The 20,111-nt window shown below is 39.9% G+C and overlaps 1 protein-coding gene across 1 annotated transcript; it reads right to left on the bottom strand.

The window, feature by feature from the left end:
- Positions 1-613: 613 nt before the first annotated feature.
- TINCR (TINCR ubiquitin domain containing) lies at positions 614-880 on the bottom strand. Its single transcript, XM_075851279.1, has one exon. It carries the CDS (start codon positions 878-880, stop codon positions 614-616), a length of 267 nt encoding a protein of 88 aa, XP_075707394.1.
- Positions 881-20,111: the final 19,231 nt, after the last annotated feature.

Below are 20,111 nucleotides of genomic sequence, written 5' to 3'. Positions count from 1 at the left end.
ATAGAAAACCTATTAAGGACCAAACACGACCTTTTGGCATGCAATTTAAAAGTAATTTTTATTAAACAACATTGCTAAAATATACAAAAATGTATAAGATAAAATAAAACAAAACATGCAACCTTCACAAAAAGACAGAGAAAAAAGAGATGTGGTAGGTGTACAGGAGATAAAGACCAAAAACGCTGATAGATATGCAATCAATCACAGTGTTAAGAACATAAGATGTCCCAGCATAAATACATCAGGGCAGAGAAATCTCATTATGGAGATGATAGATACTGACATACACCATAAACGTAATTCATGGTCATGAATCACACGCTTCAGCCACAACACAGAGCAGTAGAACAGGGTTTAAGGGGCCACATTCTAGAGATAGGTGCAGATCACAGAGGTGGGACCCGCATCTATCTGACATTTATGACATATCCTGTGGACAGGTCATAAATGTCTCTGATGGGAAACCCCTTTAAATAAGGAGAAGTCAATAGAAAAGTATGCTTAACAATTATACTATGTAACATTTATATTACTACATGTGTTTTATCAATCCATTTGTATCCTAAATCAGTTTTCAATTTACATGTTAGATGAGTGATTTGGAAAATGCCTACCTTGCACTTTTATTAACAAGTAATATAACAGCTCCACTTTTGATGTTGAGGTCGCTAATAGTTTCATACTCTCCTAATTCTCTGCCATTGTAGGAAAAATGCTTCTTCCACGAGGAGATACCTTGTTTTACAAGGTTGACTCTAAGGTCCTTTATAGTGTCCGCTGGCCTGACGGTCACTGGAAACATCTGACAATCTTCAGGTACGTGAATTACAATCCCAAACTTGACCCAATGAAAACTTAATCTTCTTAGCTTTTCCATATCAACATCCTTTAGACATTTTGAATCAGGGGAAAGGCTTAAACTTAGAGAAGAACTTGAATACATTAATCTCTGGTGTTTCTTGTCTGACTGGTATTGACTGCATTCTTTACGCGTTCTCATGTGCTTTCAAGACATGCAGAGTCCTGTAGAAATGCAGGTTCACATACTTATATAATTACATAGTCAACTGTGCTTAGCTGCCTAAATGTATACACATTGCTTATAGTAACTTTAACATAAAATAAGTGAAAATAAAATTAGTATAGCTAAAATAAAATATACTGGTGTATGTCCTGTTAGTATTTTATTGAAGATTCAGATTGGTTGGGATCACATAATCCTTTACGCTGTACATAAATATTTATGTAAAATATGCTAAGTATTACATTTTCCTTCATGATTCGCTATTGTATTTATTTATACAGTCTGCTCTTTAAGAAGTTTTATTGAATTAACCCCTTAATGACCGGGACTGTTTGTGTCAGGTCCGTATTTCACACCGAATAACCACCTCTGTAAATTGAAAGCTGAAGGCATGCCTGGAGAGAAGTACACCACACAGATGTTTGGTACAGCTTCCCTCTCTGTCAGGAGGAAGACTGAAAACTTTTTATTCAGAACAAAGAAACACAGAAAGAGACACATGCCTCCTCCCCAGAGATGTGGGAGTGCCCAAGCCCCCACCATTTTCTCAGACTCACTCTTCTTGCATTCCAGGGGGCGGTGTCTTCCATAGGTGTGTCCGACATGAACAAAGAACTTGTTATATATATCAGTATATTACACAAAGAACTGAAATGTATATACATATGTGTGAGGATAATATTTTCAAACAATATACATAGTATTGATCCCTGACAGTCCCCCCTAAAAATATTATTACTCTATCCCTGAGTCTTGCCTAGCAACCTACCACTGACCACTCGAACCAGGCGGGTAGGGGTTTTGGATTTCTTCACCAGCTTGAGACGAGCTACTCCTGATGAGTAACCCCCCTTTGTACCTGGACTTCCAAGGTGTCGGAGTGGTCCTAACTTTCCCTATTCTCCTCTGGATACAGGATGGTTGTCTTGATATAATCTACAAACCGCTGCTGGTTGTAATATATATATATAATTAATCCGGTCTACATTTTATTAATGGTAACAACTGACGCACTGTCACTTACTGTCCTAATGGGACTTTTACCCCTGCAGATATAACAGGTCATGGGCAGCACAGTGAACTTCACCTCACACCTCCACATAAAACTCCTCAGATTGTAATTTGCAGCACCGTGGCATATTTACACACATTATAATTATAAACCTCAGACATTATAAACAATAGGGCCTCAACTAATAATCATAATGCTATCACCCTCAGGTTTCGGGTCCCATCAGTTCATTGCCAGTCCTGTACACCATTGTCTTCTTCTTCTCCTGTCTTCTGCTCTTCACTGACTGTCACCCTCAGGGTAACCCACACAATTGTGGAGTCAGACTACGTTGGTGTCCAGTGGGGGAGTTATTATTACCCCCTCCTAGCCACTTACTTATCAAAACACTTGATCCTGCTGACGGATTCACTCAGGTCTTTGGTCTTTACTTTGATCTTTGCTGATGTCATCAGGACTCGGTTTGGTCCTTCTCATCTGTCCGACACCGTCTCCTTTAGTTTACGTCATCAGGCTGTACATAGCACCTCATGCTGTGAGCCTGGGGTGAGATCCCACGTAGGCGGATTAGTGGAGTTGTATTGTGATTTTCAAACCCTCTGCATCTGTACTCTTCCTCTGGCAAGTTACTTGTCTGGGCGGCCGCTTAGAATTGTGACACTGCCGTCAGTTCATGATAAACGCGTTGTAGTGGCTCAGGCTGCGCCTGCCGCATCTCAGTGATGGAGTTCATCGTGTTAAAAGTCTTTTAGTTCATATTTACTGGCACTTGCTGGGGACCCCCAACTCTTGTCAATTGTTAAAATAAATACTAATCTGGTGATAACATCATCCGCATACACTATAAACGTTGTTCTAAGTACATACAATAATGTCAGGCCCTTAAATGACATCAAACACCTTTATATATATATATATATATATATATATATATATATATATATATATATATATAAGGAAAAACTTCTCTGTTGCAATGGACAGGGCACGTAGAAGATGTGTAATTTATTGGGTACATTTCATTTGCACTTGGTGATACCCTTTCAGCAGGATTTGTACCTTGATCTCAGCTGATTGCCTAGAACATCTCCACCTCAGAGAAACATACACAGATTCCACATGTTTATCTGACAAGTGTCTTAAACCTATTTTTCTTACTCTAATCTGGTTCGTTCTACCTGGGAAGGCCTCTCAAGGTCGGTTCTCTTCGTGGGAGGCGGGTATGATAAGGTTGGCACCGGTCTGCCAGGACTGTTCTGTAGGCAAATCAAACAGCTCTAACAGAATTTAGCAGCATCAGCTGTAAAACCTGGGGCATACCAATTAGATCTTACCACGTCGATCCTTGCAGTCTTGGGGCATATGTGAGGTCATACACCATCAATGCAAGTGCCATCAAGAGTGCCTTGGGTGTTACCGGTTCACCTTCCCTTATCCGTCCACATTCTGTTAGAATCTGGTTCTCACGCCTTCCGCTCCCAGTTGGACTCTTCCTGTGGAGAACAAGCTTTTTCATTGTATAAACATTAATTGATCTTAATCAAATAATTAATTTGAAGAAAAACATTAACAAATAGCATCTTTACATCGAATGTTCACATTGGTCAGTAACTAAAACTTACAAACTGATTCTTCTTCTTTATATACATATCTATACTTACACATATACACTGCACAGAATTCTCTGCTCTAAAATTTCCCTTTCACAACAAAAATAAAAATAAACAAATAAAAATGTTTTCGAATGGGAATATTCCGCTTCTGTACCTTTTATCTGACGCATGACTCTAATAGTCCAATGCTAAGGCTGGTCCGGAACTTTACATAAAACGTAACCTCAGTATTTAATATTCCCACAACACTTCTTAAATACAATTATTAAACAAACTAACCTTGGGACAATGTCTAGAGAACTGCTGACATCTTATCATTGTACAAACACCAGTTCAATACTTGGGATAACACTGTTCCCCCGTCCCTTACACACAACGTCTGCAATGGGGAAGATATCGGCCGGGCTTCAGGCCCCCCCTGAGAACAGGTCTACACACACGAGCACATTGTCATACACTTCTACCTCGGGTAGTTGTATGTTCTGCAGTCGCTGGGACGGGTAATCTGGCCGGGCTGCACTTTTCACAGGTACCTTTGCTGTTTTACCTATGTCATGCCGTGCGCACATCATGCCGGCTGCTACAAACCTAGTGGTGGCATTATTGTATCCAGGGACAAGCCAATTTACTGATACCTGGCTGCACATATCCTTGTTGTCAGTTCTGTCCTCTCTCGCTCTCTCAATTGGCTTACCCGATGATCCAATAAAGTTCCTACTACCAATGGGCCCATAATTGTGGGCGATGCCAAAAGCATACCTAGAGTCAGTGTATATGTCGGCCATCTTACCTTTTGCCAGGTTACAAGCCTCAGCGAGCACCTCCAGCTCCGCTCCTTGAGATGAACAAGAAGGTGAGAGTGGTTTCTGGATGATTTACCTGGTGCCTCGTATCCTGTCTTGTACATATTGTATAATAAAATATCTCTTTATTACAAATTTACATTAAAAACCCATGTCACATATAGATAGAACATCTCAAAGGGGTGGCGTCTTCATCCTCTAAAATAAAACCAAATGTTATACACTTCTCCACACTCATCTGATAATCCAGAATACTTTGAGAATCTCACTTTTATCAGGTTCTGCAAATACTTGATTAATATAAAAACAAATAAAAATAAAACATTCCTAAAAACTTTACATCAAATTAACAATGTCCAGACAATTTTTGTTTTGCCTTCTCCCTCATCTAAATCCATAAAGACTCGTGTGAGTGACGTCACCTCCTGTGTAAATTTGCTGGAGTAGGGGATGGTCTCTTACACAATACCTCATATTGGGTGGAGACTACAGCACAGCATACCCAGTGCCATATTTACTGTTCTGGAAAGATCTGGAACCATCTACACAGAAAAACCTCAAAATTTAGGTTACTCTCATACACATTTAATCTGGATTACTCATTGGGGTCTCTTACACATTTTTAGATCTCCTGAAACCAAATTAATTAATTCAAAACAAACCAAAATTGTACCTGATCAGTTCCTTCACCATTCCCCCCTTTGTGGACTCTGCGAAAGTAATGTAGCAGAGCTCAAAACTACATCTCAACATAACAAAGTCTGGCACTCTATCTGTGCGGCACTAGTTTAACCCCCTGTAATGTACAACAGCCTGAAACAAAAATGACTTTTCCTGACGAAAATACATTTGATCTTTACAATGACATAATTTATGTGTGAAATCAAAAACAAAACAATTGTAGTTAGTTATTCAATAAAAACAGAAAATATTATATCTGATAACATTAATTACTGCAAACCAATAAACTGTATATAAAAATAGGGAACGGTGGGGGGCACATACATTTTCAAAACCCCGTGTCTCACAGTATCTGTAGTTTAATACATCTGAATTAACATCAAAACCCATGAAATCTGATCACATCATAACACATAAATATCGTAACTTTTATAAACAACAGCGCATGCGCAAAGAGAAGAAATTTATTTATGTTTGTAGACATTACTGATATATATATATATCTCTCAGCAGTGCATATTGAAATCCCTTTGTCTCATCAGCCCTGCAGACTGCACCCAGTCAGCCCCCCTCCTCCTCCCAAACACAGCATAGTACACTACAGGGGGGAGGGAGGGGGGTCACACACTCACAGCTTCTAACAGAGTCTAGTCTCACAATCTTAACACTTTCAATGCCGGCAAAACAACATACGTATCTGCAATCATTCATCACACTATTGTATAGGAATTATCTACGTTCAAAACATCAAACACATAATCTTTAACAGTACAATCTGTCGGCCACCATCTCTATATTATGATGACGTGTTGTTTCATCAGTGAACTAGACTGGAACTTCTGTAAATAGAAAAGACACTACAAATGACAAAATTAACAAGGCGATTATTTCATACTGATTTGGTTGGGCCGGGCGTGGCCACATCAGGGGTGGGTGGTGGGGGGGGCAGCCTCTCCCATTGCAAACACATTGTGCAGCTGTGAAGGGAGGGGGGGTTTCCCACCCACAATGAGGACACACTCAACATGAGGTACGGACACCATTACCGGGCGTCGGCTGGTCCTGTGTTTTCTAATACATATAACATACAATACCTTTCTTATTCCTAACTTCCATTCACTTCACCTGATGATTTGAATATGGACTGTAAACCATCCATTCTAACAGTCTATATTATACACGTAATTTATATAACAACCTTCGGTCTACAACTCTTGGTCTGGCAGGAAATATTATAATTTCACAGTCTGCAACGCTAAGTCTCGCCGAAATAGTATCATCTCTAGTCTGCAATGTAATTTATTACATCTCGCTAGGATATAAAAAATCTTTAGACTCTCTGGCCTCGCTGGAAATATTAAAATTTGCAGTCTGCAGCTCTCCGGTCGGTTATATAATCTTTTATTTAGACTTTAATTACCCAGAGGATGGTTAGTCGGGCGCGACTAAGGTCTCACAGGTTTTTTTACCTCACAGCGGAAAATATCACCTCTGTCGCCTGAGATAATCCAGGAAATCAACAAAAGGGGTCTACAGATCGCCACAAGACTGCCCACTAACACAGATAAGACGAAGATTTATAAAATCAATTCGCTTACCGTGTTATTGCGGAGGTGATCAAATTCCTTCAGTGGGCAACTTTGAGTCCTCTGCTTCACCCTGTGATCGTCGATTGTCCGGATTTTGATATTTCCTCGAGTGAGGCCCCACGTTCGGGCGCCAAATGTCAGGTCCGTATTTCACACCGAATAACCTCCTCTGTAAATTGAAAGCTGAAGGCATGCCTGGAGAGAAGTACACCACACAGATGTTTGGTACAGTTTCCCTCTCTGTCAGGAGGAAGACTGAAAACTTTTTATTCAGAACAAAGAAACACAGAAAGAGACACATGCCTCCTCGCCAGAGATGTTGGAGTGCCCAAGCCCCCACCATTTTCTCAGACTCACTCTTCTTGCATTCCAGGGGGCGGTGTCTTCCATAGGTGTGTCCGACATGAACAAAGAACTTGTTATATATATCAGTATATTACACAAAGAACTGAAATGTATATACATATGTGTGAGGATAATATTTTTCAAACAATATACATAGTATTGATCCCTGACATTTGTACCTTAATGACCAAGCCAGATTTGTCAAATCTGGTATGTCTGACTTTATCAGAGAATAACTCTGTGAAAGTTTTGAATATCCAAGTAATTCTGACATGGTTTTTTCGTCACATGTTGTACTTTATTTTAGTGGTAAAAGTAGACTGATACAATTTGCGGAAATTAATTAAAAAATTGAAAAATGGAAGAAATTTTGTAAAAATTACATATGTACATACATACTGTACAATTTTTTTAATTAAATATATATTTCCATCTCTTTACTCTATTTTGGCAGCACTTTGGAAAAAATAAAATACATTTTCAGCAATTTAGAGGACTTACAAATGGAATAATAATTTTATAAATTTTGAAGTACATTTTGTTTTCCTGCACCAAGCCAGGTTTTCAGAGGCTCATAGGTCTCAGAGTGATGGAAACCCCCACAAATGACCCCATTTAGAAAACTAGACCCCTTAAGGTATTTATCTAGGGGTATAGTAAGTATTTTGACCCCACAGTTTTTTGCTAAATTTAATACATAGCAGATGTAAAAAAAAAATTCACTTTTTTTCATAAAAGTGTCAGTTTGAAGACCGATTTCTTTGTAAAGCGAACATGAAAATGAAGAAACACACCCCAAAATCTATCACCCTCTTTCTCCTGTTTTCAAAAATACCCACATTGTGGCCCTAATGCATTCTTTGGACACACGGCAGGGCCCCAAAGGAAGGGAGCACCCGGAGGCTTTCAGGACTCATATTTTGCTTGAAAATGTTTTAGGCCCCACTGTACATTTGGAGAAGCTTTGAGCTGCCAGAACGATAGAAACTCCCCATAAACTACCCCATTTCGAAAACTACACCCCTTAAGGTATTTATATAGGGGTATAGTTAGCATTTTGACCACACAGTTTTTTCGCTAAATATATTGGAATTAGTCTGTAAAAATTAAAATGTACTTTTTTTCTGAAACAACATATCAATTTTTAGTATTTACAAGGAATAACGAAGAAAATGCACCCCAACATTTGTAAAGCAATGTCTCCCGATTACGACAATACCCCATATGTGATAATAAACTGCTGTTTGGACCCACAGCAGGGCTCAGAAGTGAAGGAGCGCCATTTGGATTTCTGATTTTGCTGGAATGGTTTTCGGTGCCATGTTGCATTTGCAATGCACTGGAGGGACCAAAACAGTGGAAGCCCCCCAAGTTACCCCATTTTGGAAAAACCTTCAAGGAATTTTTCTAGGGGTATAGTGAGCATTTAGACCCCACGGGTCTTTTGCAAAGTTAATTAGAATTAGGGCGCGAAAAATTAATATCAACATTTTTTCCACTAAAATGTTGCATTTTCTCATTTTCACAAGGGATAAAGGCGGAAAAAAAACCAAACATTTTTTATAAAGCAATTTCTCCTGAGTACAGAAATACCCCACTTGTGGAAAATGAATTAACCCTTTCAGGACTGATCCATTTTTTGCTTTCTTATATTAGATTTTCACTCCCCGCTTTCCAAGAGCCATAACTTTTTTCTTTTTCCATCAATAGAGCGGTGTGAGGGCTTATTTCTTGCGGGAGGAGCTGCAGTTTTTATTGGTACCATTTTTTGGTACATAAAAAGTAATTAAAAAAGTTGTATTACATTTAAAACAAAAAAGAGCGTTTCAATTATTAAATTTTTTTAAGGTGTTCAATGTGCAAAAATAATGGTATATTGTAATAGTTCGGACTTTTACGGACGTAGCGATACCAATTTTGATCATTTTTTTACATTACTTTAGAAGAAAAATGGGAAAAGGTGTTTTTTTTTAACTTTAAAAAGAAAAAATTCTCATTACTAATAACTATAATTCTTCTACACATTTTTTTAATCAATCCCCTTAGGGGACTTGATCCAGCGATCATTGGATCACTGGTACAATACACTGCAATACTAATGTATTGCAGTATACTGTTATTCTTACAGGCTTCTGTAACAGAGCGATCGCTGTTCCTGTCCGTTAGTCCCAGGTGTCAGCTGTAATACACAGCTGACACCCGCAGCGTATGGAGCGGGCACAGCACGTGAGCCGGCTCCATACATCAACCCCCGCACCATGAAGGGCAATTAAGTCATAGTGCGCAAAGGGGTTAATGCACATCGAATGGTTCAAAGTGAAAATTGCAATTTTCCACTGATATGCCATTTTAGTGCATAATATGTTGTGCCCAGTTTGTGCCCCTGAAGACAAATACATCATAAAACGTTAAGCGGGTTCTCTCGGGTATGGCGATGCCATATGTGTGGGCGCAAACTGCTGTTTGGGCACGCTGCAGGGCTCAGAAGGGAGGGACGCCATTTTGCTTTTGGAGCGCAGATTTTGCTTGGTAGTAGTTTTGTTTGGGATTTCGCTGATATTTCAGTTTATACTGTGGGGGCCTATGTAATCTGTGCGGGTACATCAGGGTATAATAAGAGGGTATAATAATGCAGTAAATAAATAATAATTCATAGATGTGTGGCCGTTGTCGTACTGATAAATGGCGCCCGATCTTAACCGATTTTGGAACACTGCACATTTTGCATCGCCATTTTCTGAAAGCCAGAACGTCTTTATTTTTTCACCACCGGAGCTGCGTGAGGGTTATTTGTTGCGGGACAATCTGTAGTTCTCATTGGTACCATTTTGGGGTTCATGCGATTTTTTTAAAATCTTTTTTAATTACATTTTTTTTGCAATCTTAACAAAAAAACAGGAATTCTGACACCGTTTTTTAGGTTTTCTTTTTGTGGCGTTCACCGTACGCTATAAATGACATTTTTACTTTATTCTGCGAGTTGGTACGGTTACAGCGATACCATATGTATATAGGTTTGGTCCTTTTTTTTAGCGTTTGCACAATAAAATCACTTATTTCTAAAAAAAAATATTTTCTGTGTCACCATATTCTGAGAGCCGTAATTTTTTTATTTTTTAGTCAAAAAAGCTGTGTAAGGGCTTGTTTTTTGCGGGACAGATTGAAGTTTTTATTGGTACTATTTTTGGGAACATGCGACTTTTTGATCACTTTTTATTCTTTAGTTAGGGAGTGGTGGTGACCAAAAAAATTGCATTACAGTTTTATAGTTGGGGTCGTTACGAACGCGGTGATACCAAATATGTGTACTTTTTTAACGTGTTCATTTTTTTTCTATAATAAAAGTCTTATAGGGAAAAAAAGCATTTTGTGTTTATATAACTTATAAACTCATTTTTACACTTTTTTTTAAAAACATTTATTACTTATTTTTACTTTTTTCACTTGTCCCACTAGGGGACATTGAGACTTGCAGCTTTGATCGCTTCTAGAGTACATTACACTACACACGTAGTGTAATGTACTCTAACTGTCATTGTGACGTAACTGTCACTCTGACAGGAAGCCGAGGAGGAACGGCCGGAGGCTGTTCCTCCGAGGCTTCCGTACATGGCAATCCGGAGGTCATTGTCTGACCTCCGATTGCCGCGACAAGCATCGGTAGCCCCCACGATCACTTCGTGGGGGCTGCCGATGTAATTCAAACCACTTAAATGCGGCGACGGCAATCCGTCGCCGCACTTAAGGGGTTAATTGCCGAAAGCAGCGGCGATGGTCCGCTGTCCGGCGAGACTGATGTGGCAGCTGTCTAGGACAGCTGTCAGCGCGCGCCTGTCACCCTGTGTTTACACAGAGTGACAGTTTGAAATACTGACGAAAATTAACGTCATGGTGCGGGAACTAGCAGCCGACCATGACGTTCATTTTCGTCATTGGTCGTGAAAGTGTTAAAGAGGTTGTATAAGATTAGATTAATAGGTCTGCTTATTTTTCCCCAGAAACAGTTCTACTCCAGACCATGGGTTGTGTCTGGTATTGCAGCTCAGCCTCATTCACTTGAATGAGGCTATAATACCAGATATAGAACATGGACAATACTAGCGCAGTTTGCGTAAGTGCACACGGGGCGCATACGTTGTGTAAAAGTACACACCGTATCTATACTGTAAGCCGCAGGGAATTTCGCCCCAAAAAAAGGCAACAAATTGTGGTGCAGTTTCTGCTGCCGAAATACTGCTAGAGAAAAAAGTTTATACTTACCCCGTTCTTTGTTGTCATAGCGACGCCTTCCTCTGCTATGAGTACAGCCCGGCTTCCTGGGGTGACGCTGCAGTTCATGTGACCGCTGCAGCCTTTGATTGGCAGTAAAAATAAACTATTTTAATATTTTTAAACAAAAAAAAGCGCTTTTTTCTGATTCGTGATTTTTGCAGCGGAATCACAGCTTTTCCACTGCAAAAATTGCAACATTTGTCTGTTTGATGCCGGTTCTACCTGTAGGAGATAACAAAAGAGCAGTGACATGCTGCAGATTAAAAAAAACGCACCGCAGGTCAATTTAGGAATGGTTTCTCGGCTGATTTTTTCCCGTTGTGTGTGGATGAGATTATTTCAAAACTCATCCATTCTGCTGCTACAGTATTACGCTGTGCAATGTTATTTTCTACAGTGGTCGGGGGAAAAAAAAACTTTAATTATAATCTCATACAAACTCCAGCGCTAAGATAAAGTGCTGCTGGTCTCAGCCTGCTGCTCCTCCCAGGAACTTCCCCCAAAAAAACAGTCGTATTACATGTGTTACAAAAACAGTGGGAAAGATTTCACATAACGAGATCCGATCCTGACTGTCTGGATAACGCATTAAAAAAGTAAAACAAAAATAAAAGATAAAATGAATAGATTCTCTAGACTATTTTAAGAGTTTGGAGATCTATCATTGTCACCTTTTACTTTGTGAGTAATGTATGTAGGGATTGTATTGTCATAAAATTACCTTTTGTTTAAATCAAGATATTATGATAAATAAATATATATATATATATATGTGTGTATATATCTATATATATATAAAAATATATATCTATATATGCAGTATTTTTTTTAACTATAAGGCGCACTTTTTGTCCTAGAAACTGAGCTGTAATCTTCTGCTGCGTCTTAAAGCCTAAATGTAGGCAGCTGCCAGTGTATGAAGAAGCAGGAGACTGTGGTGCTTCCTAGGTCCTTGCAGTGCAGTGTAATGGAAGCAGCATGTCCTGTGCTGTGTGTAAAAGATCTCTGTGTTATCTGCTCACTGAACAGTCACATTACACGCAAAATTCTGTCATCTCACTGTTCAGTGAGCAAATAACACAGACATTTGTACACACAGCACAGTAAATCTGTGCAGCTACTGATCTGCAAGGACCTTCTAGCCACGCCCCTACTATGTACAGAGAAGCAGCAAGAGCAGATTCATCACTATTAACCCCTGCCTATCCACACCTCTGATTTCTGGTGAGTTCAGGGGAGGGTGAGAGCACTATAGCTATCAATATCTTGTATTTCTGTGACATTGAATTGGGGCACTGTGGCTGGCATTGGATCACTGTGGTTGGCATTGTATTGAGGCACTGTGGCTGGCATTGGAGCACTGTGGTTGGCATTGTATTTAGGCCCTGTGGCTGGTATTGGAGCACTGTGGTTGTCATTATATTGAGGCACTGTGGCTGGCATTGTATTGGGGCACTCTGGCTGGCATTGTTATGGGGCACTGTGGCTGGCATTGTATTGTGGCACTGTGGCTGGCATTGTATTGGGGGCACTGTGGTACTGTATTTATACCCTATTGTCTGAATATTACTCAGGAAATGTACAGTTAAAGGCAAAACCCTTTTTCTCCTCTTTACGCTACAAATTATGGGTGTGTCTTATTGTCCAGAGCCTAGAGAAGATAAAAATAAAACGTCTAGTGCATAGTGCATCAACTTTGGATATAGAGTAGACAGGACAAACAGGGTAAGCAGTTATGCTAACCTGACGGTGTTGTGCTTGGAGCACAACACCCTGTGATGCGTATCTGTTAAACCCGGGACTGCCGCTGATGATCCGTTCCAGAGCCAACCAGGACTCTGTAAATATATATTTGTACAGTGTGAGAAAAATGTGGATTTTTCTATAGATCAGCGCTGTCTGGAGTGTCTGGGGCTCAGTATCCCATAGACTGGAAAACCAATCGGATAGGAAGGAGGAAACTCTTGGACAAAATTATTTGAACCAGAGTGTTATTTCAAAATATGTGAAAAATTGCAAAAATTATAATTTTTCTAAATTTAAATGTATTTGCTTGTAAGACAGGCAGTTATACCACACAAAATAGTTGCTAATTAACATCCCCCATATGTCTACTTTAGATTGACATCGTTTTTTGAACATCCTTTTATTTTTCTAGGACGTTACAAGGCTTAGAACTTTAGCAGCAATTTCTCACATTTTCAAAAGACTATTTTTACAGGGGCCAGTTCAATTGTGAAGTGGCTTTGAGGGCCTTATATTTTAGAAACCCCCAATCAGTCACCCCATTTTAAAACGTCATCCCTCAAAGTATTCAAAACAGCACTTAGAAAGTTTCTTAACCCTTTTTTCACAGGGTTTCACACGTTTCACAGGAATTAAAGCAAAGTAGTGGTGAAATTTACAAATATTTTTTTTTTTGCAGAAATTCATATTTAATTAATTTTTTTTGTAACACAGAAAATTTTACCAGAAAAATGCAACTCAATATTTATTGCCCAGGTTCTGCAGTTTTAGGAAATATCCCACATGTGGCCCTAGTGTGCTTATGGACTAAAGCACCGGCCTCAGAAGCAAAGGAGCATGTAGAGGATTTTGGGGCCTTCTTTTTATTGAAATATATTTATATCGGCATCATGTCAGGTTTGAAGGGCTCTTTACAGTGCCAAAACAGTGAAAATCCCCCAAAAGTGACCCCATTTGTGAAACTACACCCCTCAAGGAAATTATCTCGGGGTACAGTGAGCATTTTGACACCACAGGTTTATTCCATAAATTATTGGAAGTAGGCAGTGAAAATGAAAATCTAAATTTTTTCAAAGAAAATGTATGTTTAGCTAATTTTTTCTAATTTCCACAAGGATTAAATGAGAAAAAGCACCATAAAATGTGTAAAGCAATTCATCCCGAGTAAAACAATACCCCTGTAAATCGATGATGTAGTTTGGAGTCCACCACCCAAACTTTTTCTTTGCGTAGTTCTCCGTTATATATATATATATACATATATATATATATATATATATAAAGACAATGTACATCTGAAGTTTTGTATGTAAAATATAACCTTTACTGTGTTCTCATATAAAATGTCTTACAAAAAACGAACATGTACAACTAGTGCATATAAATGTAAAAAATCAAGTACAGGGTGGGCCATTTATATGGATACACCTAAATAAAATGGGAATGGTTGGTGATATTAACTTCCTGTTTGTGGCACATTAGTATATGGGAGGGGGGAAACTTTTCAAGCTGGGTGTTGACCATGGCGGACATTTTTAAGTCGGCCATTTTGTATCCAACTTTAGTTTTTTCAATGGGAAGAGGGTCATGTGACACATCAAACTTATCGAGAATTTCACAAGAAAAACAATGGTGTGCTTGGTTTTAACGTTACTTTATTCTTTCATGAGTTATTTACAAGCTTCTCTTTGTTTATAGCCATTGACATGTCGCAGAGGTTAACACGTGAGGAGCGGATAGAAATTGTGTTGATGTCTGGTGAACGCAGTACCCGGGTCATTGCAGATTTCAATGCAAGACACCCTACGAGACCACCCATCTCCCATGCTACAGTTTGCAAACTGCTTGGCAAGTTTCGTGAAACTGGTTCAGTGTTGGATTTGCCCAAATGTGGACACATGAAAACTGTCACTAATGAAGAAACATCAGTGGCTGTCCTAGCTTCATTCAGCAAAAGCCCACAGCGTAGCACACGCCGCATGTCACTGGAAAGTGGCATCAGTCGAACATCCCTTCGGCGGATATTAGCTACTCACAAATGGCACCCTTACAAACTCCAGCTGCTGCAGCATCTCAACGAGGATGACCCAGATCAGCGCACTGAATTTGCAGAATGGGCAAAACAAAAATTGGAACAGGACCCTCAGTTTACACAGAACATTTTGTTCAGTGATGAGGCAAACTTTTATGTGAATGGTGAAGTTAACAAACAAAACCACCGCTATTGGTCTGACACTAACCCCCATTGGATAGATGCCTCCAAGACTGTTGGAACACAAAAATTGATGGTATGGTGTGGTATATGGGGTACAAAGATAGTGGGGCCATTCTTCATCAATGGAAACCTCAAGGCCACGGGATATCTGAGATTGCTACATGATGATGTGTTTCCCTCTTTATGCACTGAAGCTGGCACGTTCCCTGAGTTTTTCCAGCAAGATGGTGCACCACCACATTATGGGTGTCACGTCCGAGCATTCCTAGATGAACAGTTTCCTGGAAAGTGGATTGGTCGTGGTGGGCCAGTTGAATGGCCCCCTAGGTCTCCCGATCTGACCCCCTTAGACTTTTATCTTTGGGGTCATCTGAAGGCAATTGTCTATGCTGTGAAGATACGAGATGTGCAGCAACTGAAACTACGGATACTGGAAGCCTGTGCTAGCATTTCTTCTGCGGTGTTGCTATCAGTGTGTGAAGAGTGGTAGAAGAGGGTTGCATTGACAATCCAACACAATGTGCAGCACTTTGAACACATTTTTATAAGTGGTCAGAAACTTGTAAATAACTCATGAAAGAATAAAGTGACGTTAAAACCAAGCACACCATTGTTTTTCTTGTGAAATTCTCGATAAGTTTGATGTGTCACATGACCCTCTTCCCATTGAAAAAACTAAAGTTGGATACAAAATGGCCAACTTAAAAATGGCCGCCATGGTCAACACCCAGCTTGAAAACTTTCCCCCCTCCCATATACTAATGTGCCACAAACAGGAAGTTAATATCACCAACCATTCCCATTTTATTTAGGTGTATCCATATAAATGGCCCACCCTGTATAATGGATTTTCAGCATTTGTTCATGGCATATATCCAATATAATTAGATAGTCAGATTTAGACAGCAATTTATGCGTATTTTAATAGATGGATAGTGTTCATCAAGTTTTAAATTTGAGATCCTTCCTTATAAATACCCAACAAATATTTGAAGAGCAGGGCTCAATGCCCCCCTACCCATTTGGATGTCATCCGTTTCTGGGTTGCTTTAGGCTTGATGTCAGTGGACCAGGAAACCTGTTAGAAAAGTTTTATCTCAGATAAGGAGAACCCACAAGGTCTGCGATGTGTGTTATCTTTATATAATGCATCATATAATCCAGGTGATAAATTATGTAAGACATTCTCTTTATTGTACCCCCCTGTGGGGAGAGATGAAATCCCTCCCTTAGTAGTTGCTTACCCAGGCAACTATACCTGTTTTCTGAGGAATGGGCAAGGTAAGAAAGTAGGGAACTTCACTGAAGAGTTTTGTGAAACCACCATAGATATTAGTACCGATAATGGTAATTACTCCTCTAATTGGTTTACCAACCAGACAAGGGCAAGAACTGATCTCTGATGGCCATGTGGAGACAGGAAGCTGAGACCTAGGCTACTGGCCAAGTGGCAGGGAAGCTGTACTCTGTTTCAGCTTCTGATGCCATTCCAATTGTTTCCAGCCCCTGAGTTTCAGAGAATGAGAAAAAGCCCTGGAGACTATCTGAATCGCTATAAGCGGTCTATCCCTTGAGGTTCCTTTGACCATAGAATATACATAGATGAAACGGAGTATCCCGAGGGGTGCCAAGTGAGTTTATGGACAGAAATCAGATTCCATCAGGCTTCGAGTCTGTATTTTGCTGGTGGGCTACGATAAATAAGAACGTCGACTGGATTAATTATATTTATCACAATCAACAGAGATTTGTTAATTATACCAGAGATGCAATAAAGGGCATTGCAGATCAGTTCGGACCTATATCTTTAATGACATGGTGAAATAGGATGGCCCTGGATATGTTACTAGCAGAAAAAGGGGGTGTCTGCAAAATGTTTATATCTTCTGTTGTACTTTTATTTCCAATAATACAGCTCCTGATGGTAGTATTACCAAGGCATTGGAAGGACTCAATTCTCTGTCCGAAGAGCTTGTGGAAACTCCGGAAAAAAATGACATCTTCACTAATTGGCTTGAAGGATGGTTTGTAAAATGGATTAACCACATATCCAGTCTATTGATTTCCTTAGCATCAGTGGCAGCCATACTTGCAACAACATCCCCGAGTTACATTTCTTGCATGACTCTAAGACATTTCAATTACTAAAACAATGTACCACGAGATTCAAAATGAGGACTTATGATGGTGTGGAAACACCCCATGACAAGAATTTCAAGCACAAAATCTGTTTTGGATGTGTCTCAGAACATTCCTTGATAAATTTACAGCAGGGAGGAATGTTAGGAAAGTTTTAAATGTATGATTACTTTATCTAATGAAGACTAAAACTGTGTATCTGTAAAGCCTTGACTAACAAAATGTCTAATATGTTTTATTGTTAAGATAACTGATATTATGTATGAGGAGGGGATAGCTGAATTCCTAAAAAGGGAGATTAGAATTTCCAGACAAAGGTTTAACTTCTAATTAGATGTCAATTGTGGAATATAAAGCAAAATGTAACAAGAACTAGTCCAGACATGCTATTCTCAAAATATGTATAAAAACTCTGTCATTCAGGATAGATGCAGACATTTTGCCATTTCTCCTTATCGATAAGAATAAAGACGCGCATCATCTCTATTCAGGTGACTTCTTGAATCTCCTTGATAAGAATATAAATTCTTCTAACAAAACCTCTCTTAGTATAGGAAAAGATCTCCCATGGAACCTCTCTCAATTTGCAAAAATATACCTCCTAACCCGTTTCCTCACGGCCCAGTGATTCTTCAGGGGAGATGGGCCATAACCAGCTAAATCCAATTCTAGGAGTGCTGGGACAAATTAAGTAGCTGTTTATTTAGAGGCGTACTCGCAGTGGCAAAAAGTTGCCCAGATGGTTCAAAATTTTTTTAAGTTGGCGCCTGTTTCTGGCATCTGACGTCAACAACAGGGCTTTCCCTGTCCTTTTAAACCCTGTTGACTCCTCCCCCTCCCCTGGCACTCCCCCATGACGTCAGTGGGCGTGTATCAATAGGGGAGCGATGAATCGTTCACCCAGCGAACAGCACAAAGCACAAATTGCGTATGTGCTGTCCATAGGGGGATCGCTAAACATCGCTGTTCGTCCCTCGTATCAGATATGCAGTGAGTCTCCCTCTCTCAGAAAACATAGAGAGAAGGGAAAGTGGATCTCTCATATAGCGGCGCTTACATCTGCGCCGCTGCGAAGATACACATTCCCATGGAGACGGGACGCCAAGGCGACTCCGCCTCTAGAAGAGACTCAGTGGCAACCCAAGTTGCAACATGAGAATCTTCCCCTGTATTCCATCTGAGATGACAGCGATAAGAACAAGCGCTGTACAGTCAGATAGATACAGGGAATGGCCACGGACAGAAAAGACTTCTGTCACCTGCCTGTGGGAAACTGGACTGCCCGTCTAGGGGTGGGGCCTGTTATATGTGTAGTGTGATAGACAGATACTTAACCCTCACAACTCAACCTAATTAAAAAATTCCTGGTTAAGGAGTTTATTTAATAAAGAGAATGAATGTAGATCATGTAATCATTGTTAGAAAGGATATTTGATGGCAAAGAGATATGTCATATATATATATATATATATATATATATATATACACTACCGTTCAAAAGTTTGGGGTCACCCAGAAAATTTTGTGTTTTCCATGAAGACTCACACTTATATTTATCAAATGAGTTGCAAAATGACTAGAAAATATAGTAGACATTGACAAGGTTAGAAATAATGATTTTTATTTCAAATAATAATTTTTTCCTTCAAACTTTGCTTTCGTCAAAGAATGCTCCATTTGCACCAATTTCAGCATTGCAGACCTTTGGCATTCTAGCTGTTAATTTGCTGAGGTAATCGGGAGAAATTTCACCCCATGCTTCCAGAAGCCCCTCTCACAAGTTGGATTGGCTTGATGGGCACTTCTTGCGTACCATACGGTCAAGCTGCTCCCACAACAGCTCTATCGGGTTGAGATCTGGTGACTGCACTGGCGACTCCATTACAGATAGAATACCAGCTGCCTGCTTCTTCCTTAAATAGTTCTTGCATAATTTGGAGGTGTGCTTTGGGTCATTGTCCTGTTGTAGGATGAAATTGACTCCAATCAAGCGCTGTCCACAGGGTATGGCATGGCGTTGCAAAATGGAGTGATAGCCTTACTTATTCAAAATCCCTTTTACCTTGTACAAATCTCCCACTTTACCAGCACCAAAGCAACCCCAGACCATCACATTACCTCCACAATGCTTGACAGATGGCGTCAGGCACTCTTCCAGCATCTTTTCATTTGTTCTGCGTCTCACAAATGTTCTTCTGTGTGATCCAAACACCTCAAACTTTGATTCGTCTGTCCATAACACATTTTTCCAATCTTCCTCTGTCCAATGTCTGTGTGCTTTTGCGCATATTCATCTTTTCCTTTTATTAGCCAGTCTCAGATATGGCTTTTTCTTTGCCACTCTGCCCTGAAGGCCAGCATCCCGGAGTCGCCTCTTCACTGTAGACGTTGACACTGGCGTTTTGCGGGTACTATCTAATGAAGCTACCAGTTGAGGACCTGAGAGGCGTCTATTTCTCAAACTAGAGACTCTAATGTACTTGTCTTGTTGCTCAGTTGTGCAGCGGGGCCTTCCACTTCTCTTTCTACTCTGGTTAGAGCCTGTTTGTGCTGTCCTCTGAAGGGAGTAGTACACACCGTTGTAGGAAATCTTCAGTTTCTTGGCAATTTCTCACATGGAATAGCCTTCATTTCTAAGAACAAGAATAGAGTGTCGAGTTTCACATGAA

Source organism: Rhinoderma darwinii, chromosome 1, assembly GCF_050947455.1.
Source record: "Rhinoderma darwinii isolate aRhiDar2 chromosome 1, aRhiDar2.hap1, whole genome shotgun sequence".
NCBI lineage: Eukaryota > Metazoa > Chordata > Amphibia > Anura > Rhinodermatidae > Rhinoderma > Rhinoderma darwinii.
Note: the sequence above shows the minus strand (reverse complement) of the source record. Positions and strands in the feature narration are given on the sequence as shown.